This window comes from Artemia franciscana, chromosome 10 (assembly GCF_032884065.1).
Source record: "Artemia franciscana chromosome 10, ASM3288406v1, whole genome shotgun sequence".
Classification (NCBI taxonomy): domain Eukaryota; kingdom Metazoa; phylum Arthropoda; class Branchiopoda; order Anostraca; family Artemiidae; genus Artemia; species Artemia franciscana.
In genome coordinates, this window is record NC_088872.1 from 2,418,543 (window position 1) to 2,445,627 (window position 27,085).

At 33.7% G+C, this 27,085-nt stretch overlaps 2 protein-coding genes across 7 annotated transcripts in view; one reads left to right on the plus strand and one right to left on the minus strand.

Moving 5' to 3' along the window:
- LOC136031651 (uncharacterized) overlaps positions 1 to 27,085 on the minus strand; it is a 238,092-nt gene that overhangs the window by 9,596 nt on the left and 201,411 nt on the right. The gene's annotated exons all lie outside the window — the stretch shown is intronic.
- LOC136031652 (uncharacterized) lies at positions 517 to 26,190 on the plus strand. The gene is made up of 2 exons (XM_065711312.1): positions 517 to 795; positions 24,895 to 26,190. Exons 1-2 carry the CDS (start codon positions 706 to 708, stop codon positions 26,038 to 26,040), a joined length of 1,236 nt encoding a protein of 411 aa, XP_065567384.1. The 5' UTR covers positions 517 to 705; the 3' UTR covers positions 26,041 to 26,190.

Sequence of the window (27,085 nt, forward strand, 5' to 3'; positions counted from 1 at the left end):
GAGAAAGCCATTTAGCCAAAAAAAAAAAAAAAAAAAAAATGCAAATTTTGTTTTAATTATTTCTCTGCGGAGAGCCAAAATCAAAACATGCATTGATTCAAAAACGTTCAGAAATTAAATAAAAAAAACAAGTTTTTTCAACTGAAAGTAAGGAGCGACATTAAAACTTAAAACGAACAGAAATTACTTCGTATATGAAAGGGGCTGCTTCCTCATCAACGCCCCGCTCTTTACGCTAAAGTTTTTTTCTGTTTTAAAAAGAAGAGTTGAGAGACAGAGTCAAACTTTAGCGTAAAGAGCGGGGCGTTGATGAGGAAGCAGCCCCTTTCATATACGAAGTAATTTCTGTTCGTTTTAAGTTTTAATGTCGCTCCTTACTTTCAGTTGAAAAAACTTGTTTTTTTTATTTAATTTTCTGAAATGACGGGGGAAACTACCAATAAAAATGCGTTCAAGTCTTTTCTTATTCAACCGAATAATTTTCAGTTGAAATTTATTCAATTGATTCAGTTAAAGCTAAATCCTAACATAAACAATTTCTTAGGAGATAAATCTTTCGTACTAAAAACAAGGAAGCTACCAGATGGGACGGAACTAATTTCCAAAGTGACGAGCTAAAAGAAAAGAGAGACGATTAGTCAGTTGACAATAGGGTTTTGAGGAATAAGGAGACTGTCTCCACTGTGGATCCTGGGTCGTTTGAAAATGTTTGATAAACTGGGGCACAAACTGTTAAGGATATTTATATTTCGCCAATACTTTATAAAATCACTGAAAATATCGAGCCGAGTGGATGTAAGTGCCAAGCTAGTTGATAAATCCCCCCCCCCACTCACTTTTTAAGTAACGCTTTTAAGACCAGCAGTTTACATAGAAGGTGCGCCAAAACCTTTACAACAGGGTTCTCTGGTATGATGAATTTGATTGTGATTCACAAGAATCACAATGAACAAGAATCACAAGATGAAGTGATTCACAAGAATCACTCCATGTTTGAGGAGTGGGGGTGCTTTCCTCATAATAAAGAAATCAGGTAGCTTTTTTAGCAATTGGCGGTAGCTTTAAACTTGTGAAGTCTGCCTATTTAGAACCACCATAAAAAGCAGATTCTGTGATTATATGTATTTTCGTCGCAACTCATTTTATAATGTTTCAATTCCAATGAACACGAGGCATCTCTTGCTTATAGCCCGTTACCATGAACTGTTTGATTTTCCAGTATGTATAAACTGTTCAGCGTGTGTGTTCTTTTTTTTTTCTCGTTTCCTTTTCCGTTGATAAAGACTTCGAGATATGAAACCGAAATGTTCGGGCAATAATAAAAACACAGTTTTTCTGTCTTAATTCAAAGCATTACCTGCTATTACATTTTTAATTGCATTTCAATTATAAATATAAAGGTGTAAGAAATCATTACGTAAACACTAGCCATAATTAGTCTGACAGTGCTATCAGAGTTCATACTGTCTGAGTTAGTTCATGGGGATTAACATGTGAAAATGTGCATGGAATCCCTTCTTCCTACGTTATTCATGTTCTAATTTCGTGCCAAACCAATTGAATGTCTCACGGTTTGTACGTGTTCACACATGCTATCTGTAGATAATTTATTAGCATAATTTACAGTATTCTGGATAAAGGTGCATACCAGGAAAAAGAAAGAAAACGTCTGGGTTTTGAAAGGAACCCCCAAAAGAACTATGAAACTACTTTAAAACAATTATAAATACTTACTTGTCTCATTCCTAAAGCCGTATTTTGTCACCCACCCATATAATGGACAGTCCGCTTTATAAAATCCCATTATATTTTGGCTAGGCTACTCCCGTACAATCCAGAACACATTTGAGAAGTTTTCTGAATGTAGTACATAACAAAAGAATAAAAGGTCTAAAGCTTAACTGGCAGACCATGACAAAAACAAAGAAATGAATTTAAAGACGACAAATGGGTCTATGACCAGTAAATGAAAGCGAAGAGAAACAACAAAAATCCGACGAATATTTAGTCCGTATATAACAAAGCGTCTTCAGCGTAAAAACAAAACAAAAAAGAACAGAAAAAATAGAAACTAAAACTAAAAAATATAACTAAAAACATATGTAAAACTAACATAAAATATATAATATACAATTACTTATATTTATAATTTGTAGATACCTTCATCAAACCACGAAAGTAAGTTCGTGGTTTGATAAAGATAGATGCAAATTGTAAATGCAAGTAATTGTATATTATATAGTTTATGTTAGTTTATTTTAGTTTTATGTATGTTTTTTTGTTATTTTTATGTTTTTTTTTTTTTTTTTTTTACGCAGAAGACGCCTTGTTTATACGGGCGAAATATTCGTTGGATTTCTGTTGTTTCTCTTCGCTTTCATTTACTGGCCATTGACCCGTTTGTCGTCTGTATATTCATCTCTTTGTTTTTAGCATCTAACAAAACCGGTCTCATAGCCACAAAATACAAATGATGCGAAACAGAATGCATTGGACTTGTGTAATTTGCACAATATCCCCTCTAGTGTGCCAATATATAGCTCAAATTATATTTTCATATTAACTAAATTATTGTATAAACTAAAGTGTTTCATTATGATTAACATAACTTTACTTCTTGAGTGTGTTCTGGATTGTACGGGAGTACCATCCCCTTCAGCGGCACTCCCCGTTGTGAAATGTTCCATATTTTAAAATGCAACGAGAATATACAAAGTGGGTGACGTATGTGTCAATCAGGGGGAGACGGGTAAAATGAAGCAATACACCTTAGGGAATGAAATAAGCAAGTCAGAATTCTTTTGGGGTTGTCAGCCTATATAAAGACCCCTTGCGCAAACATTTTTCAAAAGCAACACATAGCTATCGTCGCGACATCAATGACAGAGCCAAGATCTTTGCGCGCTGATTGGCTATGGGAGCGCCGGAGGTTAACGCCTAGTCTAAAGATGTGTGTTAAAATCCTACTATGGTGAAGATACCACTCCGCACAACTGGTGTCTATACAAGCTGTGGTTCTCTTCAAATAGTCCTCTGATACAGATTTACCGTATTTTGGTCAACTATATTTATGACATTTAGCCTCATTTCCACTGTTTTTGACTTAGCTGCTACCTCCGACACAATAATAAAAGTGGGCTTAAAAAGCAACAATAGAAGAAAAAGAACACTTCTATGCATTCGGGCGTATAGAAGCCAAACAACACTTCAAAGGGAGGAAGAGTTCGTAAATGAAAACGATGATTTGATTTTGCTCTTTGAAAATCAGAATAAAAGCAATGGGGCCTTGATCAATATTTCCAGATTATGAACCAAATAAGGATGGAACTATGCACTTATTAAACTTTAAAGATACAAAACAAAAGGTTAAATAAAATAGCACGGCAAAGAGCTACAACGAATTTTGTTCCCAACTTCCGTATTTACAGATATATATATATATATATATATATATATATATATATATATATATATATATATATATATATATATATATATATATATATATATATATATAAATATATATATAAATGTATAGATATATATATATATATATATATATATATATATATATATATATATATATATATATATATATATATATATATATATATATATATATCTACTAATAATTAAATTCTTCCAACTTTGAAAACTATAACGGGCAAATTTCCGTCTTTCTCATCATCTGAAACCATCGAGTGTTCTTGATGGCTTGGAAAATGATTTTGATTTATTTATTGATAAGTGGTGTAAGAAAGAGAATAAAAATAAAGAGAGTTTTCAAAGTTGGAAGAATTTAATTATTAGTAGAGTAAGAAATAAAATATATTCTAACTTAAAAAATAGTAACACTAAATCATTATTTTATAATGCGAAGGTTAAATAAGCAATTGCTAATCTAAAGAACGAATTTGTAATTGTGCCAGTGGATAAAGCTAATAATAATTTTGCCATAATTTGTCAGAAGCTGTATTGTGATATCTTAAAAAGGGAGTTATGCACAACTAATGTTTATGAAAAGGTAAATATAGAGGATGAGAATTTAATTGAAAAGACTGAAGAAATACTTTTTAAAAATTTTAATATTAAAATAAATGACAATGATAAAAAGTTCCCTTTCCTATATTGGACTGTAAAATTTCATAAGAATCCCCCTAAACCACGGTTTATTGCTGGAGCAGCTAAATGTCCAACCCGCATTGCTGCTACTGACCTCTCTTTAATTTTAAAGGAAATTGTAAATAAACTTAAAACCTATTGTTCTGGTATTAAAAAATTTTCGAATTTTAATCCATATTGGAGTGTTAATAATTCACTGCAGGTGATAGATTCTTTAACAATGGTTTCAGCTAAAAGAATTGAGTCTTTCGATTTTGCGACAATGTATACTAATTTATCACTCAATTTAGTGTTTGATAATTTAAAAACTGTTATAAAGAAATCTTTCCTCTTATCTAGTAAAAGGTTCTTGAAAATAGACAGTTATAATAAAAAAGCCATATGGACAAACTGCTTTAATACTACAGTTAACTTGAGATGTTACAGCTTGGATATGATTTTTGAGTTATTGGAATTTGTTTTATACAATACTTATATAAGATTTGGGGGTGATTTGTACAAGCAAATTATGGGAATTCCCATGGGGGGGAATGCCAGCCCATTTATAGCTGACTTGTTTTTAAGTCAACTAGAATATAAATATATGATGGATAAGAATAATCCAATTAATTTAAAACATGCTTTGTCAAATAATAAAAGATATTTAGATGATATTTTGGTCTTAAATTGTAAGGATTTCATTGATATTTCTAAAAATATATATCCATCAGAGCTTATTCTTGAGCCTAGTCATGGCGCTGGTCATGAAGATCATTTCTTAGATTTAAATATTAATATTTGTGATAATAATAAATTAAGTTTTAAAATGTATAATAAAACGGATGATTTTGATTTTGAAGTGATTAGTTTCCCATTCCCTGAAAGTAATATACACTCAAATATCACATATTCAGCGTTTTTCTCACAGTTACTTCGTTATGCAAGGATTTGTAGTAATTATATTGATTTTAAAAATAGATGTAAAATCTTAAGCCAAAAATTGATATCAAGAGGTTTTTCTGCAAATAAATTAACTTGGCAATTTAAAAAATTTAGTTTTCATTATAACGAACTTTTAAATAAATATCAAAAGAATTATCTAGAAATACTTAAAGAAATTTTTAACTAATTTCGGAGGTTCGAGAAATGTTGTCACAGCGCCATTTATTTTGAATTGTGTTTCTATTTGAGCGGAATTTTTAAAAAATTAGCCACATGGTAAAGATGAATTATATAATTGTTTAGTTCATTCAGGTTTTTTGCAATGTGTTAATATTTGTGATTTGGTAAAATTTATAATATTTAGTTTACCTATTGTTGCTAAAGGGAGGGATATATTAACAGGATAAGCTTGTTTTGGTTTTACTTGGTTGTTTTACATTTGCTGTTTTTTTTTTCATAGGCATGTATTTTGGGGGTGATACCTGACGCGGGGATGCCATGGATATTCTGTGGTAGCCACAACACTGTGCTGGGTAGAGAATTTAGAGTGGCGAAACCCTATATAGGCCAGTGTATTCTCCTGATGAGCCCTTATGTTGGGTGTTGCCTCTGAATTATTTGTCTATATTATTTTTTCTATTGTTTGGTAAATGACGACTTATACTTATTGACGACATGACTGCCTGTCCATGGATTATTCTTTATGGTTGATTGTGTGTGGCTATGCTGTTTGACCTATGTGATTGTATGGATGAGTAGGGTTAAGGCCTCATTCAAGTGCTGGTCTATATTAATCACTAATTTAGGAAAACAGTCTTCCTTTTCTCCTTCTGTCTCTTTTTTTTTTTTTTTTTTTTTTTTTTTTTTTTTTTTTTTTTTTTTTTTTTTTTTTTTTTTTTTTTTTTTTTTTTTTTTTTTGTGTCTGTGCTGTAGCATTGGTGATTTCTCTTTTCATGATATATATATATATATATATATATATATATATATATATATATATATATATATATATATATATACACATATATATATATACATATATGTATATATATATATATATATATATGTATATATATATATGTATATATATATATATATATATATATATATATATATATATATATATATATATATATATATATATATATATATAGGCCTATATATATATATATATATATATATATATATATATATATATATATATATATATATATATATATATAGTAAATTTTAAGCTAAACATATGAAATGCTTACTGCCTAATTTTTTAAGCATGAGAAGGTAAGCACGGCTTCAAAAATCCAAAATATATTAACTAAAAATAAATAAAACAAAAAAAGGAAAAAGGCCTTTGATTGTACAAGGAGAGAAAACTTGAGCTCCTGAAACTAGCAAGGGCTAGTTTTCAGGACATGCTCCAGAATGGCGAGCGGGTAGAGGTAGGTGAAAAAGCAAGATCATATATCATTCTGGTTACAACTTGACTTTACCAGCTTTTAGTAGTTAAGAATCGGGCAAAAGTGGTTCTTGGTTAAAAAGAATATTTACAATTAAAGCAAGCTTGGTCCAAAGGCCGTAAGAACTAATATCACCACACCCACTTTTTCCTTCACATTAACAACATTCAAAACAACAAGTTTTTTTCAGAAACAACGTATAACCCTGCCAAAATGGAGCAGGACAAAAAAGTCTCACTTTAAAAATTTTGGTAACCGAAAAGTGTATACCGCAGTGCAATGACAAAATTATTGATTTAACGAAATTCATAAGCATTATTAGTGGGTTGGTCGAATCTCCAGGGTTCTTGACCAAATTAATGGCACATACACACAATTTGCACCTGTGAATGTAAATGTCAACAACCAAAGACGAAAACGGCTTGTCAGTCGTTTTTATTTGTTTCACAAAGGTTCACAACTCAGCAGTGGGGTGATCAATCCGGTAAACAGCCCACTCAAATAGCATTACATAGGAATTGAATTTCTATGAAATTTGACGTGAATTTCTTGCCCCTGTACTAATCTGTGTCGTTACCATGAGGGAACTTTACCATGAACAACTAACAACTTAAGTCGCGCAACAAAACTTGAATTGGCGTGAAAATACTTCAGAATAATAGCTCCAAAGCTTTACTTTCAAAACCCTACCACTGTAGATGGAAACTCCATTCTTATAAGCGGTTCATCTTCAGTCGTTATCTTTTTCTTATAAGAGAACATTCTCCCATTGTTAGCTAGAAAACGCAAAGGCTCTATCAGCGGACTAATACAGTCACTACGGTCAGGAACTAGGACAAAATTCTGTCATTAAGTCAGGAAGGTTTTTATTGGACTAAATTGCACGAGAGCACGATTGTAATCAAAGAAAATCAAACAGAAGCACAGAGGAGGGAGAGAGAGAGTCGGAGAGACTTGGGGAATAACTTAAGCCTTATCATGAAACGACTGTGAAGCTAAATGTTTGACAGAGAAACAACTTTTTCACATCAACGACCAGATTTGGCAGGCATTCAAGCCGTAATGATACCCCTCCCCCCACAGCCTTCAGGGGAAGGGCTACAAGTTTAAAGAGTTGCCCATTTTTAACATATAAATTTTGTGGAAGGGGTGATCGTTTAAAATTCAAAGGAGACTCATTGGATTGGAAATCTTAAGTTCTAGTACCCTTTTTAAGAGTCAGAACTGATCACAAGGCAATAAGCCCCCCCCCCCCCAAAGAAATTTGAAGATGATCATTTTGTTAAAAAAGAAAGTCTGATGGTAATATAACACAGCCTCGGGATGAAAAAATACATCAGAACCCAGGGACAAGGGTTGTCGGTTATGCCACAGGGGCATATAAGGTTTTTACTGGAGTGGAGGGTCATATAAACTTTAAAAGAGGTGTATTTAATTAGAAATTGAAAGTTCTGGTTCCCTTTTAGGAGAAAAATGTGATTGAGGGCAACTAGACCCCCTCGACACCCTATTTTCCTACAAAACATCTGAACAAAATTGTGAGATAGCCATTTTGTTAAAAAATAATCCAAAGAACATATGACAATGCCACAGCCCACCAGAGCCCTGGAGCAACGGTTGTAAGATATATCCTGGGGGCATATACAGATTCCATGATATGGGTGGTCGTATCGGATGGGACCCATTTGATTGGAAAGTCGAAATTATTTTGTCCTTTTTATATGTCAAAATTGATTGAAGACCAATCAGCCCCTCCCCCCACCACACCCATAATTTTTCAAAACAAATATCCAATCAAGATTTAGAGACATCTATTTTTTCAAGCATTGTTGAAAGGTCCAGTAATTATGTCTTGGGATGTCAACCCGAACACATACAACCCTCCCGGAAAGGGCTGGAAGTTACGCAACTCGTTCATTGTTTACGTATACTACATATTATTGAGAAAGGTACGCATATTTAACTTTTACTTTCAAAAAGAAAAAAGGCGTGTGAGCCTTTCAAAGAATGCTGAGGGAAATTTTGAACTAAATCAAAACACATTGTGTGTATGCGGGATGTCAAGAGGTAAGAGCATGAAGGTGAAAACTATAGAGACTATTGAGGGGATATTCGAACTAAATAACAACATACTATGTTTATGCTGATTGTCAAAAGGCGTATCTCAAGAATGGATTTGGGTATTATGTTGGAACTTTTAGAGAATAGTTGAAAGAAAAGATCAGCTGACCAAAAGGCAGTATTTGCACACAGCTGCTAATATTATTGCCATTGCTACTTTTACTACTATTTCTGCTACAACCATTGCTACTCAAACTACTACTTGTAAGTCTAAGATTATTAAGATGAAAATTTCACGAAAAATACGAACCTTCAGGTTATAAAAAAGGGCATGTCAGCAATGCAATAGCGACATGCAAGGAAGTCAAAAATTCAAACATGCAAGGAAGTCAAAAAGTCAAAAATTCTAGGACTTGATAAGAGGGATATTCAATTGACAAAGAGCAACATGTTTATTTTTTGTTCCTACTAATACTAATAATGTTAATACTACTACTAGTACTAATACCTTTCCAAGTTTTCTTTGAAGATTAAATTTTGCATGTGGCGTCCCAAGGAAATTTTCAGCGTGGTTAGAACAGTCCGGGGAATTTTTTGTTCTGGGGGGATTTATCCGCAGGGTAAATACTTTGTGAGATAATTGTGTTTTGCTTGTGTCTAGTAATAAAGGTTCCTTCACTGAGCGAAGAGAGAATCCTATTAAAGATTTTCGACGAGGGGGGAGGGGTGATATTTAATGATCATGATCAGATATTAAATCTAGGAGAATCTTCCAATGATGTGGATGTATTTAGCATGGGGAAAACTTTCCATTGAGGGAATTATTGTTGGGGTTATTTTCCATGAAGCAGAAGGTGGTTTATATAATTTCTGTTCACGTTAAATTTTAATGATGTTCTTTACTTTCAGTTAATTAAAACTTCGTTTTTAATATAATAGCCGAAATGATCAATGTGGCGTATTTGAAGTGAGTGAGTTTAGACTTATTAATAAAACAAATGACTTCAATAGTGGTGAAATTCTGATAACTAATTTCCGTGTTACTACTACTGTTAATACTAACAACTTAATCCAGCACCAAGTCACTTAAAGCCAATACAGCTACACAAACTCCACCTCAATTCAATTCTGTTCAAAGTTGCCCTGTTTACATCTTCCCAAGAAGTATCTATTTACTTTAAACATTTCCTTGCAATATCATCCCATCTCATTCAGGGACGACCCACTTTTCACTTGATCCCAGACCGTTGACCAACAAGGGCGATATTCAATCATTTATCATCCTCCATCCGAAGAGCGTGGACTAGTCATCTTAACGGCTAACACTCAAAATGCCCACGACTCAAAATTGAATTAAAATGGAATAGTTGTGGGCATCAAGTCATGGCTAATTGTAGAAAAAGCTAAGACAGATAGTCCAATTGAGTGAGAAGAAAAACCAAGCATTAATTCCCCCCCCCCTTGATTGTCGACGTTACCATCTCCCACTTATAATACACATCTTATGTCACTCCATAATGCTGAACTATAGTCAATCTGTTGGAAGGTCTCCCCGGCTCGGCACGCTGGGTTATTCCCTCCTGGCACCGGCACAGACTCATTCCCGGCACCTCCCGTCACATTCCACTTTTGTCAGTTTTACCCTGTCTAGGATGAAATGGCACCCTACCGACACCTTCCGCTTTTGTCAGTTTTTACCCTGTCTAGGATAAAATGGTATCCTCCCGGCACCCTACCATTTTTTGAGCCGTGGGCATTCTGAGCGTGGTCAAAAAGATCGTGGTGATTTTGGGAACCACCCATCTCAACCTTTCTCTTACCCTAACCCTTGAAAGCGGGATAGAACCATGTGTTTTGTACAGCCCACTATTGTAGGTATAGTCAGCTAGTTGGGAACCCAAAACAATCCCTATACAATTTCTCTGGAAAATATCTAGCAAATCCTATACCATCTTTCTTAGCACCCACGATTAAGAACCATACTGGACAACCACCATCACTGCAGCTTCTAATTTTCTAATCTTTGTTTCAATCAAACAATCAATTTATTCAATGAATAAATTCATAACAAAAAACAGTGCTTACATATTATCCAGAACACACTCGAGAAGTGAAGTTTTGTTAAACATAATGAAATATTCTAAAATATGATGAAAACATAATAGTTCAGAAACAATATTACGACAAAGAATTATGGAAAGCAGGCCTGTCAGAACACATTATATTAAATACCTAACCCTAGCTTAATCGTAGTTTTCCTCACTCAGACTAAGCTAATTATTACCGATTGCAGACACACAAACCGGTTTTTCTCAGATTCAACAGAGCAAATATCTCGAGTGTTCTGGATAACATGTAAGTACCCAAACATGCTTCAACATAGTCTCTCCCGTATGGGCAGACGTTTGTAGACTTTATCTTTATTCTTCCAAACTTTTTCAGCTGTAAGAACACAACCTGGGCATTGGCTATTCTACTTCTAAGTGAAGATGATGATTTTTTTCCCCTTTTCTTCGTTATTACGAGAACGATAATAAATACAGAAATAAATACAAATAGCAAAAAACAAGTACTGTCAAACAGTTCGTGGTAACGAACTGTAGTAAGGAGCGACCCGGCTCAATAGTAACCAAAACTCTAAAACATTGAATTTTGATATCAATAGCTATATAAAAAAAATCGCATTTTAATGCTGATTTTAAATATATAAGTTTCATCAAGTTTAGTCTTACCCATCAAAAGTTACGAGCCTGAGAAAATTTGTCTTATTTAAGAAAATAGGGGGAAACACCCCTAAAAGTCGTAAGATCTTAACAAAAATGACACCATCAGATTCAGCGTATCAGAGAACCCTACTGTAGAAGTTTCAAGCTCCTATCTACAAAAATGTGGAATTTTGTATTTTTTGCCAGAAGACAAATCACGGTTGCGTGTTTATTTGTTTGTTTTGTTTTTTTCCCAGGGGACATCGTATCGACCAAGTGGTCCTAGAATGTCACAAGAGGACTCATTCTAACGGAAATGAACAGTTCTAGTGCCCTTTTTAAGTGACCAAAAAATTGGAGGGCATCTAGGCCCCCTCCCACGCTCATTTTTTCCCAAAGTCAACGGATCAAAATTTTGAGATAGACATTTTGTTCAGCATAGTCGAAAACCATGATAACTATGTCTTTGGGGATGACTTACTCCCCCACAATCCCTGGGGGAGGGGCTGCAAGTTACAAACTTTGACCAGTGTTTACATATAGTAATGGTCATTGGGAAGTGTACAGACGTTTTCAGGGGGATTTTATTTTGCTTGGGGGTGGGGCTGAGGAGAGGGGGCTATGTTGGAGGATCTTTCCTTGGAGGAATCTCTCATGGGGGAAGAAAAATTCAATGAAAAGGGCGCAGGATTTTCTAGCATTACAATAAGAAAACAATGAAAAATAAACATGAGAACTTTTTTCAAATGAAAGGAAGGAGTAGCATTGAAACTTAAAACAAACAGAGATTATTACGCATATGAGGGGTCCTAATAATACTTTAGCATAAAGAGCGAGGTATTTAGGAGGAGATAAATACCTCGCTCTTTATGCTAAAGTATTTTTAGTAATTTCAACTATTTATACGGCCTCTCTTATTCAGGGGTCATTCTTAAAGAATTGGGACAAAACTTACGATTTAGTGTAAAGAGCGAGGTATTAACGAGGGTACAAACTCCCTCGTATACATAATAAAAATATAAGGTTATGAAAGTTTGTTACGTAAGTTAATTCTTAAGTTACGTATATTTTTTACTAATAAAAACGTTCGTTAAAAATTAAAAGTTCTAGTTGCCTTTTTAAGTAACCAAAAAATTGGAGGGCAACTAGGCCTCCTTCTCCGCCCCTTATTTTTCAAAATCGTCTGATCAAAACTAAGAGAAAGCCATTTAGCCAAAAAGAATTAATATACAAATTTCATTTTAATAATTTATGTGCAGAGAGCCAAAACCAAACATGCATTAATTCAAAAACGTTCAGAAATTAAATAAAAAAACTAATTTTTTAGCTGAAAGTAAGGAGCGACATTAAAACTTAAAACGAACAGAAATTACTCCGTATATGAAATGGGTTTTCCCCTCCGCAATCCCTCGCTCTTTACGCTAAAGTTTGACTCTTTTCCACAATTCTACTTTTTAAAACAATTAAAAGCTTTAGCGTAAAGAGCGAGGGATTCCGGAGGGGAAAACCCATTTCATATACGGAGTAATTTCTGTTCGTTTAAAGTTTAAATGTCGCTCCTTACTTTCAGCTAAAAAAATTAGTCTTTTTTTATTTAATTTTAAGTAAAATGAAAATTATGTTCTGGTGAGCTTGAATCGTTTAGCTATTGTAATTCCTGTTCGTTTCGGATTATAATGATAAAAGAAATCACCAATGCAACAGCACAAACACAGAAGTAAAACAAAAAAAAACACATATAAACAAAAAAGAAAGACAGAAGGAGAAAGGAAGACTATTTTCCTACTTTAGTAATTAATATAGATCAGTATTTGAATGAGGCCTTAACCCTACTCATCCATTCAATGACATATGTCAAACAGCATAGCCATACACAATCAGCCGCAAAGAATAATCCACGGACAGGCAGTCGTGTCGTAAGTAAGTATAAGTCGTCATTTACCAAATATTAAAAACAGTAAAGAAGGCAAATAATTCAGAGGCGACAACCAAACACAAGGGCTCATCATGAGAATACGCACTTGCCTATAGGGTTTCGACACTTTAAATTACCCAAGCAAGTGACGTGCCTACCATAAATTTCCAATGGTATTGTCGTGATAGGTATCATCCCCAAAGTATATACCTATGAAAAAACAAATGTAAAATAACCAAGTAACTCCAGAAAAGCTTATTATACTATTTTTTTTATTGTGATTTATAAGGTTCTCGTCAAACATTTTGAACCAGAACCTGTGTTTTAAATTAATAATGGGAACTCTCAATGAGCTTAAGATTTATTATGCTCCTGATTTTGCCAGATGAGATTAAAAAGTCCCATGAGTTTTTACTTATTTACAAAAAAAAGACATTATTAATGGGAAAATATACATGATGGGTCCTTTGAAATTTTCATACATAATAAAATTACTAATAATTAGATTCATCAGAACCCAAAACAATCAGGTCAAAATTTGAATCCACGTTGTAGTATGATAAGTTGTCTTTGATAAGTCAATCTTCATAGGAATATTAAACTGAAAGTATTAGTTTTTTGCTCCTTTCCTGAAAAATGAAGGTAAAAAATAGTTTAATTGGTATTTTCCCAGTCTATAAACCGGGCCATATCCAGGGAGACTGCAAGCCCCTCTCAAAAATTTTTGGCACCCTAATTTGTTTTTTCTCTCTTTTTCCTTCTTTTTTATTTTTTAAATCACTTATAATTAGATTCATCAGAACCCAAAACAATCAGGTCAAAATTTGAATCTAGGTTTTCAAAAAGTTCGTGGCAACAAACTGTAGTAAAGAGCGACCCGGCTCAATAGTAACCAAAACTCACGGAATTTTGATACCAATAGTTACATCAAAAGAATTGTTACAGTTACATCAATTTTAATGCTGATTTTAAATATATAAGTTTCATCAAGTTTAGTCTTACCCATCAAAAGTTAAGAGCCTGAGAATATTTGCCTTATTTTAGAAAATGGGAGGAAACACCCCCTAAAAACCATGGAATCTTAACGAATATCACACTATCAGAGAGCCTACTATAGAATTTTCAAGCTCCTATCTACAAAAATGTGGAATTTTGTATTTTTTGTCAGAAGACGGATCACGGATGCGTGTTTACTTGTTTGTTTGTTTTTTCCCAGGGGTGATCGTATCGACCCAGTAGTCCTATAAAAGCGCGAAAGGGCTCATTCTACAGGAAATTAAAAGTTCTAGTGCCCTTTTTAAGTGACCAAAAATTGGAAGGCACCGAGACACCCTCTCACCTTCCTAGACCTTAGGAGGCACCCTCCCACGCTCATCTTTTCCCCAGAGTCACTGGATCAAATTTTTGAGACAGCCATTTTGTTCAGCGTAGTAAAAAAAACTAATAACTATGTCTTTGGGGACGACTTAATCCCCCAGTCCCCGGGGGAGGGGCTGCAAGTTACAAACTTCGACCATTGTTTACATATAGTAGTGGTTATTGGGAAGTGTACAGTCGTTTTCAGGGGGACTTTTTCGTGTTGGGGTGAGGGTGGGTCGAGGGAGGGGGTTACGTGGGAGGATATTTCCATAGAGGAATTTTTCATGAGGGGAGAGAATTTCCATGAAGCGGGCGCAGGATTTTCCAACTTTATTTAAAAAAACAAAACAATGAGAAAATAAATAAAAAAAGTTCTTTTCAACTGGAAGTAAAAAGCAGTATTAAAGCTTAAAACGAACAGAAAATATTACGTATATAAGGGGTTTCGTCTCCTCCACAATGCCTTACTGTTTACGCTAAAGTATTTTTTAGTAATTTCAACTATTTATTTTAAGGCCTTGGTAATTCAGGGGTCATTCTTACAGAAGTGGGACAAAATAAAAGCTTTAGTGTAAAGAGGGAGATATTGACGAGGGAGTGAACCCCCTCATAGATATAACAAAAATATACAAATAAAGAAGTTTGTTATGCAAGTTAATTCGTAAGTTACGTATATTTATTGCTAATAAAAATGTTCGTAAAAAAATAAAAAGATCCGGTTGCATTTTTAAGTAACCAACAATTAGAGGGCAACTAGGCCTCCTCCCCCACCCCCTTTTTTTTATCAAATTGTTTGATCAAAATTTAATATTAATTCAATAGCGTTCAGAAATTAAATAAAAAAAAAATTTTTTTTAACCGAAAGTAAGGTTTTAAAACTTAAACATAAGGTTTTTGTTTTAAAACTTAAAACAAACAAAAATTACTCCGTATATGAAAGGGGCTGTTCCCTCCGCAATATCCCGCTCATTACACTAAAGTTTTGACTGTTTTAAAAAGTAGAGTAGAGAGAAGGGGTCAAACTTTAGCGCAAAGAGCGGGGTGTTGAGGAGGGAACAGCTCCTTTCCTATACGGAGTGATTCATGTTCGTTTTAAGTTATAATGTCGCCCCTTACTTTCAGTTTAAAAACAAAATGTTGTTTTTTTTTTTTTTTAATATGATAAGTCGTCTTTGATAAGTCAATCTTCATAGGAATTAAATAAAAAAAAACACGTTTTTTAAATGAAAGTAAGGAGCGACATTAAAACTTAAAACGAACTGAAATTACTCCGTATAAGAAAGGGGCTTTTCCTCCTCAACGCATCGCTCTCTATGCTAAGGTTTGACTCTTTCTCTTGACTCTACTTCTTAAAAGAGTAAAAAACTTTAACGTAAAGAGCGGGGCGTTTAAGAGGAAAAGTCGCTCCTTACTTTCCTTTAAAAAACTTGTTTTTTTATTTATTTTCTGGACGTTTTTCAATTAATGCATATTTTGATCTTGGCTCTCCACACATAAATAATTAAAACGAAATTTGCAAATTAATTTTTTTGGCTAAATGGCTTTCTCATAGTTTTAATCGGAAGATTTTGAGAAAAAAGGAGCGAGGGAGGAAGCCTAGTTGCCCTCCAGTTTTTTGATTACTTAAAAAGGCAACTAGAACTTTAAATGTTTTACGAACATTTTCATTAGTAAAAAATATACGTAATTTACGAATTAACTTACGTAACAAACTTCTATATTACTATGTTTTTATTGCGTATATGAGGGGGGTCCACCCCTCGTCGATACCTCACTCTTTAAACTAAAGCTTAAATTTTGTCCCAATTCCATAAGAATGACCCTTGAATCACAAAGGCCGTAGAATAAATAGTTGAAATTACTAAAAATTCTTCAGCATAAAGAGCGAGGTATTACGAGGAGGTAAACCCTCATATGCGTAATAATTTCTGCTCGTTTGAAGTTTTAATGCTGCTCCTCACTTTCAGTTAAAAAGAACTTTTTTTTATTTATTTTCTCATTTTCGCTAGAAAATCCTGCGCCCCCTTCATTGAAAGTCTCTTTCCCCATGAGACGTGTTCCATGGAAAGATCCTCCCATGTAACCCTCCCCACCTCAACTTTCCCTCCCAAACCGAAAAAATCCCCCTGAAAACGTCCCAGTAACCATTACTATATGTAAATTGAATATAAAAAAACAGGTTTTTTTAACTTAAAGTAAGGAGCGACATCAAAAATTAAAACGAACAGAAATTACTTCGTATATGAAAGAGGCTGCTTCCTCATCAACGCCCCGCTCTTTACGCTAAAGTTTGACTCTTTCTCTCAATTCTTCTTTTTAAAACAGTAAAAAACTTTAGCGTAAAGAGCGGGGCGTTGATGAGGAAGCAGCCTCTTTCATATACGAAGTAATTTCTGTTCGTTTTAAGTTTTAACGTCGCTCCTTACTTTCAGTTAAAAAAACTTGTTTTTTTTATTTAATTTCTTAACGTTTTTGAATCAATGCATGTTTTGATTTTGGCTCTCCGCAGAGGAATAATTAAAACAAAATTTGAATATTTTTTTTTGGCTAAATGGCTTTCTCATAATTTTGATCGAATGATTTTGAGAAAAAAAGAGCGGGGGAGGAAGCCTAGTTGCCCTCCAATTTTTGGTTAATTATAAAGGCAACTAGAACTTTTAATTTTTTACGAATCTTTTTATTAGTAAAAGATTTACGTGACTTATAAATTAGCTTACGTAAAGAACTCTTGTATTCTCATGTTTTTATTACACATATGAGGGGGTTCGCTCCCTCGTCAGTACCTCGCTCTTTACACTAAAGCTTAAATTTTGTCCCAATTCATTAAGAATGACCCCTGAACCACAAAAGCCGTAGAATAAATAGTTGAAATTACCCATTTCTTTGAGAATGACCCCAGAGTCACAAAGGCCGTATAATATAGTTGAAATTAATAAAAATACTTTAGCGTAAAGAGCGAGGTATTAGGAGGAATTGAGCACCTCATATGGGTAATATCTGTTTGTTTTAAGTTTTAATGCTGTTTCTTACTTCAGGCTGAAAAAACTTTTTCATATTTATTTTTTCATTGTTTTTTTTTAAATATTGCTGGTAAATCCTGCGCTCCCTTCATGGAAATTTTCTTCCCCCATGACAAATTCTCAAAGGAAAGTTCCCCCAGGATATCCCTCTCTTCTCAACCCCTCCCCCAACCAAAAAAATCCTCCTGAAAACGCCTGTACACTTCCCAATAACCATTACTATATGTAAGCACTGGTCAAAGTTTGTAACTTGTTGCCCCTCCCACGGGGACTGTGGGGGAGTAAGTCGTCCCCAAAGACATAGTTACAAGGTTTTTCGACTACTCTGAATAAAATGGCTATCTCAGAATTTTGATCCATTGACTTTGGGAAAATAATTGGCGTGGGAGGGGGCCTAGGTGCCCTCCAATTTTTTGGTCACTTAAAAAGGGCACTAGAACTTTTCCTTTCCGTTAGAATGAGCCCTCTTGCAACATTCTAGGACAACTGGGTCGATACGATCACCCATGGGAAAAAAACAACAAAAAAACACACAAACAAATAAACACGCATCCGTGATCAAATCCGTGATAAAAAAAAAAAAAAAACTTAAAAAGTGACTCGAAACGTCATGCACATAATACACAAAGCTATAATTAAGAATTGTTTTAAGTAAAGTGCAAATTATGTTCTGGTCAATTTGAATCGTTTAGGGATTGTAATTTCTGTTCGTTTTAGATTTCATTTTTTCTTTATTGTAGTTATGGTAGTTTTACGATTGAAAAATTATTTTGCTTTATTTCTGTTAAACTTCAATATGATGCAGCCCCACTTTTCTTTGGAAAACTAAATTTGTAGCAATTTTTTTAAAGTAATTTAAACTAAAGAAAAAAAAAGCGAAAAGGAATCTGCACTTCAAGGGGCTTCAGACGGGAAAACATTTTCATGTATTTTTGCAAAACCTCGATGATACCTATAACGCTGCCTGCATCATTTACTTCTAATGAGAGAAGCTATAAAGAATTAATGTCAATTAAAATCTATCTTAGAAACAGGACAGGCAATCAGCGCTTGACACACTTAGTCTAATCCACACATAACATCACATGAATGGCCGTATCCAGGGGGTTACGGTGGGTTAGTGGTTTACCCCCCTCCCAACTCCGAAGTGTTGGTCTGACTCGCAAAAACCTAACATAATGAATATAAACGCATTTTGGGGGCATTTTGTGTACCCCTTCTTCTGAAAAAATACAAGGGAAAAGAGCCCTGACAGCAAAATTCTTTATGAAAGAGGCTTGTAAATTGGATTTTAAAATTATCTCCAAATTTTAGAAAAGCCGGTATGGCATTTTCTTGAAGAATGCCACTTTTGTAGTTTCATCCCCCACCCCGAGATTCTGACAAAATTTTACCCTCTCCCTACAAAAATGGATTTTTGATTGGTGAGAAAAGAAAGTATCAAAGGAGAAAAGGGGAGAAGGTAGAATCTATTGCTTGTCCTATGTGTGGATCTCAGGATGAAAGTTTAATACATCTTTTGCGCGAATTAAATGAATGGAGGCGAGAGATGTATGGTAAAGAAAAATTGAATGAGATATGGATGGTAGATAGAATGAAAAAGACAAATTTCCTGAGTATTAAAATAATAGCAAGGTTTGTCAGGATTGCAGCGGCACATCGTGAGCGTTTTTTTAAATAGTATTAATTTATTTTAGTTAATTTGTTGTTTGTTTTGTTATGTAAATTTCCTATGGCACACGGGCTTTTTCTAAAATAAGTTATTATATTATACATTATGTATTTTCTTGCATTCACTCAACGGACTTCATGGAAAATTTTTGCAAGAATATGTGCTTTAAGTTGATAATGAGGAATTCTTAGTGCTGAAGACTTATTATGGTCCAATTGTGTCAGATGGCATTGAAAAGTCCCGTGAGATTTGACTTCTTTTACATAAAAAACATCATTATCGGAAAACACACATAATGGGGCATTGAAATTTTAGACATAATGAAATCATTTTTAACTAGATTCATCATTCAATCACAACCCGAAACAATCAGGTCAGAATTTCAATCTAGGTTTGAATATTATAAGATGTCTTGTCAATCTTCATCGGAATACTGAACTGAAAGGATTAAATTCTTTGCACCTTTGCTGAAAGACTAAGGTAAAAAGTAGTTTTCTTTTGGTATCTTACCTAGTCAAGAAACCAGGCCTAATCCAGGGGAACCGCGGGCCTCCCCAAAGATTTTTTTTTGGCACCCTCATTTGTTTTTTCTGCCTTTTACCCACATTTTAAAATAAAGTTGCCAATTTGGTCAATTATTGGCGTCTTTGTCACATCCTCCCCCTTAACATTTTGCTCTAGATCCGCCTTTATTACTATCTACCAACTTGTCTCTTTTTTCAATCTGTCTGAATGATGCCCCAGAAAGGTATTTTGTTCTGCTTACATTTAGCGCTTCCAAAATAAATTAGCCTTTGATAACTTTTGACATTTATGTTAAGTAAAATTGGAACCTTCAGAAATAGAATTAAAGCTCAAATGGATGGATGGATCAATAGTGAAAATGATATCATTTTATACATTCCCGAAGAGGCTTTTGCCGGCTGTGCCTCTCACTCAGACTATCTGTCTTGGCTTTTTGTCCATTTAGTCATGGATTGATTGCAACTGGAGTAGAATGATCAAGATGGGTATTTCTAGGGTTTGGTCTGGATTTCAAGGGTTGACCCTAATTTTTGTGAGTTCGTCTGGATTTCCGGGCATTGGTTATGATAAGTACCAGGGATAGAAGGGATGGGGTCTGATCGGACCCATCTTGGCCATAATACAAACTGGATTTTAATTCAAAAATCAACTGGCCACTTGGTCATCTGAATTGTCTCTTTTGTCACTAGCTACTGTCTTTTTTCCCTTAATGGTATTCTTAACTATGGGCTATGCTGTTGTACTCTGTTTGGCAACTTAACTTTTATAGTTTATTCCTTTTTTATGCTGCACCTTAATTATAAAGATTTATTACTCCCCCACAAAGGTTTCATTGGATTTGAATCCCAAAAATCATGACTAGGATATTATGACACTTGTGTAGCATAAACACAATGAGTTCTTTTGTAGTCCTTAGCTAGATCCTGATTTATAAGGGTTTAAAGATTTATAAAGCTATTTTTTAATTTAGAAAAAAGCCTTGACATGGTTGAAAATCCTGCCAAGTTTAGAAAAATCGTTTTTTAATGACTAAACCCAATGAAATAGACCCGGAAACCCAAGAATAAAAATAAAAAGTTGTCCAAATTTAGTTAGAAATATAGACTTGTCAATTAAGCCCTCAAAAAAAGAGAAGAGATAGTAGCGTTGCGAATGGGCTACTGCTACATACGATTATATTTTAGACCAGAACATAATTTATACTTTGCTGAAAACAAAACATATTTTAAATGTTTCCACTTTTTTACTTTAATAAATAAAGAAGTATCAAGTATTTAAGGAGTAAATATCAGAATATGCATATTAAAGTAACAATCCATGTTTTTTAGTAAAGTGCAAATCATGTTCTGGTCTAAGAAAACATGGGGGTCGTCCGCCCAACTTTTTTGAACTTTTACTTGTTTTGAGTTTGAATAGGTTGTCTATTGAAATTTTCAGACACAATGAAATTACTATTAACTAGATTCACCAGTCCATCAGAACCCGAAGCAATCAGAATTTCAATCTATGTTTGAATATGATAAGTTGTCTTTGATGAGTCAATGGTTCATCGAAATATTCAACTGAAAGGATTAAATTCTTTAAGACTAAGGTATCCTTTAAAAAGAAAACTGAACCTTGCTAAACTTTTTGGTGTCATATGTTTTTAGTGCTATATAATGCAGACTACGTTTTCAATAATTTAAACGGCTACGTAATAATGGCATAATAATAACTATGTCTTTGGGAATGCCTTACTTCCCCACAATCCCTGGGGGAGGGGCTGCAAGTTACAAACTTTGACCAGTGTTTACATATAGTAATGGTTATTGGGAAGTGTACAGACTTTTTCAGGGGAATTTTATTTTGTTTGGGGGTGGGGCTGAGAAGAGGGGGCTATGTTGGAGGATCTTTCCTTGGAAGAATCTGTCATGGGGGAAGAAAAATTCAATGAAAAGGGCGCAGGATTCTCTAGCATTACTATAAGAAAATAATGAAAAATAACCATGAAAACGTTTTTTCAAATGAAAGGAAGAAGTAGCATTGAAACTTAAAACGAACAGAGATTATTACGCATATGAGGGGTTCTAAAAATACTTTAGCATAAAGAGCGAGGTATTTAGGAGGAGATAAATACCTTGCTCTTTATGCTAAAGTATTTTTAGTAATTTCAATTATTTATTCTACGGCCTTTCTGATTCAGGGGTCATTCTTAAAGAATTGGGACAAAACTTACGATTTAGTGTAAAGAGCGAGGTATTAACGAGGGTACAAACCCCCTCGTATACATAATAAAAATATAAGGTTATGAAAGTTTGTTACGTAAGGTAATTCTTAAGTTACATATATTTTTTACTAGTAAAAACGTTCGTTAAAAACTAAAAGTTCTAGTTGCCTTTTTAAGTAACCAAAAAATTGGAGGGCAGCAAGGCCTCCATCTCCACCCCTTATTTATCAAAATCGTCTGATCAAAACTAAGAGAAAGCCATTTAGCCAAAAAAAAGAATTAATATACCAATTTCATTTTAATAATTTATGTGCGGAGAGCCAAAACCAAACATGCATTAATTCAAAAACGTTCAAAAATTAAATTAGAAAAAATTGATTTTTTTAGCTGAAAGTAAGGAGCGACATTAAAACTTAAAACGAACAGAAATTACTCCGTATATGAAATGGGTTGTCCCCTCCACATCCCCTCGCTCTTTACGCTAAGGTTTGACTCTTTGCCACAATTCTACTTTTTAAAACAATTAAAAGCTTTAGCGTAAAGAGGGAGGGATTGCGGAGGGGACAACCCATTTCATATACGGAGTTATTTCTGTTCGTTTTAAGTTTTAATGTTGCTCCTTGCTTTCAGCTAAAAAAATTAGTTTTTTTTATTTAATTCGGAAAAGGCAGGTAAATATACGCTTTAGTGTATAGAATTAAATAAAAGAAAACAAGTTTTTTTTTAACTGCAAGCAAGGAGCGACATTAAAACTAAAAACGAACAAAAAATATTCCGTATATGAAAGGGGTTGTCCTCACCTCAACGTCCCGCTCTTTACGGTAACGTTTTTTATTGTTTTAAAAAGCAGAACTATGACAAAGAGTAAAAGTTTAGTGTAAAAAGCAATACGTCGAGGAGGGAACAACCCCTTTCAGATACAGAATAATTTCTGTTCGTTTTAAGTTTTAATGTCGCCCCTTACTTTTGGAGTTCAAAAAGCTTGTTTTTTATATTTAATTTCTGAACGTTCAAAAATTAATGCATGTTTTGATTTTGGCTCATCGCACATGCATAATTAAAACGAAATTACAACTAGAACTTGGGGCAATGAAACTTTTAATTTTTGTTAGAATGAGCCCTCTCGCGACATTCTAGGACCACGATCAATACAATCACCCCTGGAAAAAAAACACGCATCTGTGACCTGTCTTCTGGCAAAAAATTTCAACATTTTTCTAAATAAAAACTTCTAACTTCTACAGTAGGGTTCTCTGATACTCTGAATTTAATTATTTGACTTTTAGGGAAGGTTTCAACATATTTTCTAAAATGAGGCAAATATTCTTATATATATATATATATATATATATATATATATATATATATATATATATATATATATATATATATATCTATATATATATCTATATATATATATATCATAACTTTTGATGTGTAAGACTAAACTTGATGGAACTTATATATTTAAAATCAGCATAAAAATACGATTCTTTTGATGTGACTATTACTATCAAAATACGGTTTTTTAAAGTTTTGGTTACTATTGAGCCGGGTCACTCCTAATCACAGTTCGTTAAGACGAACTGTTTGAAAACAAAATTTGCTATCAAGCAAATCCGCCCCTTTCATATACGGAATAACATCTGTTCGTTTTAAGTTTTAATGTCGCTCCTTTGTTTCAATTGAAAAAACTTGTTTTTTTATTTGATTTCTGAATGTTTTTGAAATAATGTATATTTTGAACTTAGCTCATCGCACATGAATAATTACAACTAAATTTGCATATTAATTTTTTTTTTTGGCTAAATAGCTTTCTCATAGTTTTAATCGGAAGATTTTGAGAAAGAAGAGCGAGGGAGGAGCCCTATTTGACCTCCAATTTTTTGGTTACTTAAAAAGGCAACTAGAGCTTTTAATTTTATACGAGCGTTTTTATTAGTAAAAAATATACGTACCCGACAAATTATCTTATGTAACAAACTTCTATAAACGTATATTTTTATTACGTATATGAGGGATTTGGCCCCTTGTTAATACCTCACTCTTTACAATAAAGTTCAAATTTTTTCCCATTTCTTTGAGAATGACCCCAGAGTCACAAAGGCCGTATAATATAGTTGAAATTAATAAAAGTACTTTAGCGTAAAGAGCGACTTATTTAGGAGGAGAAGAACCCCTCATATACATAATAATTTCTGTTCATTTTAAGTTTTAATGCTGCTTCTTACTTTCAGTTGAAAAAACTTTCATATTATTTTTTCATTGTTTTTTTTTATAATTCTAGAAATTCTTGGACCCCATTCATGGAATTACCTCTTCCCCCATGAAAAATTTCTCCAGGGAAACATACTTCCACGTAGCTCCCTCTCCTCAACCCCCCCCCCCCCCAAAAAAAAGATTTTTTTGTTTTAAAAAGCAAAGTTGTGACAAAGAGTCAAACTTTAGCGTAAAGAGCGGGGTGTTGAGGAGGGGACAACCCCTTTCATATACGGAGTAAGTTCGTTTTAATGTCGCTCTTTACTTTCAATTAAAAAAAACTTTTTTTTATTTAATATATTTAAAATCAGCATAATCATCTTATTATTTTGATGTATCTGTTAGTATCAAAATTCCGTTTTAAACGTTTTGTGTATTATTGAGCTGGGTCGCTCCTTACGACAGTTCGTTACCACGAACGGCTTGATAAGATTGATTACAATTCAAACTACATGAGTATCATGTCATCAATAAAATTTCGTTACGGGGAGTTTTCCTTAAATCTTATTGTACAATTAGAAGTTTTTTTTGTTAATATACTTATCTTCAACCTGGTTTTGACAAATCCTTGCTGAAAACTGAAAAGAAGTCTTACTGATATCCTTTTGAAAATGCTACCTTTGTTTTATAAAGACATGATAATCTGAACTAAGACTTGTTTTTCCTTTTTAGACTCCCTTATCTTCTCAAGAGAAGAATTGTTACACGTCTGAGTATTGTCGTCACCGAATCGACGTGAATCGACACAGAACTGTCATTGAACCAACAAGAATGAAAGCATTTCCGTCACCTTTCACAGCCCTTTTAAGTAAACTAACAATCAGCGATGATACCATAGTGACTATTCAATGTAATGGTGGAGATGTTAGGGCTAAAAAGATCCTACTAACAACAGTAAGCGATGTGTTTAGGTGCATGTTCCAACACGACTTTCTTGAGAAGAAGACAAATACAGTTATGGCGGATGACGTCCATTTTCCAACTATGGAGTTTATTATTCAATGTTATACACGTGGAACTGCTGCTTTGGTAGACAATCAAGTAGATAAGGAAGATTTTGAATATATTGTTGAGAAATACAATTTTATAGGTATTCGGGATGAAGTTGCTGAGATGATGATTCATATTTACAGAAAAACAGGAAATATAGAAGCCCTCGCGAACGTTTTTTTCCTTTGTGATAGTCAAAAGTGGAGGATGACAGCTATAAAAGAAATTGTTCCAATCATTACTGCGGGAAAGAAAGCGCCATATTTTATTGATGTGTTCACAATCGAAGAATTCAAGGAGTTTTCCAAAATTTGCTGTCACATAATGAAAGACTCTAAAGTTGACCAGTGGCAAAGCTTTTTAGAAGCATTTTATAGCTGGACGAAATATCCAGAGAGCCCAGAAGAAAGATCCATGACATCCTTAGAAATTTTGGGAATGATGAACATAGAACAATTCCCAGTTACTGGAGTTCTGACTCTGCTTGAGAACTTGAAACTTGGCGATACAATCCAAATAATTAAGTCGATTTCAGAAAAATTGTTGCGTTACATCCTAAGAATGGAAGTAAAAAATCCACCAAAAATCCAGAAGTCCAATCTGCCCCCTAAACGTTCGTCGACAAAGATCAATTGCATCGAATGTGGACACAATGACGAGCTTCCTTACCATTATTCATCAAAATGCACGGGAAGGCACTTGAAATGCATGAAAACTGAGTGTCCGCATAACTTAAAGGTTCTAAATGATAATCCTCGTGAAAAATGTTATGTAAGACTTATATATCCAAACATAGAATCTCGTGTTTTCGGGTCTGTGATTCGCTAAAAAACAACTGAGTGCAATGTACTAGTTTACCAAAACTTATTATCAAAGTTTCCCAGAAACTTAAAATCTTGTTTTCTATGACACAACTAAATTAACGCTGTTCTGCCAATGTAGGTGAAATAAGTAATAGGATTAGTAATATTAATTTAGTAAAGTTTTATTTACAGTATTATTCAAGTAAAAATAAAACAACTTTGAGTATTGAAACTATTTAATTTTTCCTACTTAGAGGTAGGCCTTCTTAAAGGTAAGTTTAACTTCAAGAGATTAGCATGTGCTAAGGAAAACAGCTTAGCCATAAGCCATATTCGCTAATTCGAGATAACTTCCTCTTCTCTCTCAATATCTTTCAAAACCTCTTAACTTTCCCCTTTTCTCAGTGTGCTTTCTTGCTCTAAGGTATTATGAGTATAAGAATTATAAATCAGTATCACGTTCATTTAGTAACAAACTTTATCCTAAACGAAATTACTAAAGTTCATAATCCAACTTCTCTAAACCTTTTTATCTTTCAACACTTTAAGTCAACTTTAAGACAGTTTTGTTCAAATAAAACATAAAATAATTGAAACAAATCATTTAGACCTCAATCAAGGTTCAAATATACACTATCAGGGTTTAAAAACATCTAAAAAGGGGCTCAAATAAGAAAAAGAGGACGGATTAAAAAAAAATTCAGGAAGTGGTTACAATATTTCTAACACTATTGTAATGGTTTTGAGATTTTTAGAAGCAAAAGCAAATTTAATGTGGAACCTTTTTTCCTTCATCTCTACCACAAATACAGAGGGTTAAAAATTAAGTTGGGCTTATAGAGGTATTTCTTGGCTGATTAGTTAAGGACTACTGAATTTTACTTCAAGTTCTAATTGTTAAAAGTTGTCCTAAATATGGTGCCACGCTTAGAGAATAGCTCTTTGCCCCTTACATTCAGAAATATAAGGGCCTGAACAGTATTTGAACAAAGAATTTGTTTAATTTTCAACTTAGGTGCCAGAATAAGTCACTCTTCTAAGTTTCAAAGACATAGAAACAGGTTAAGTCG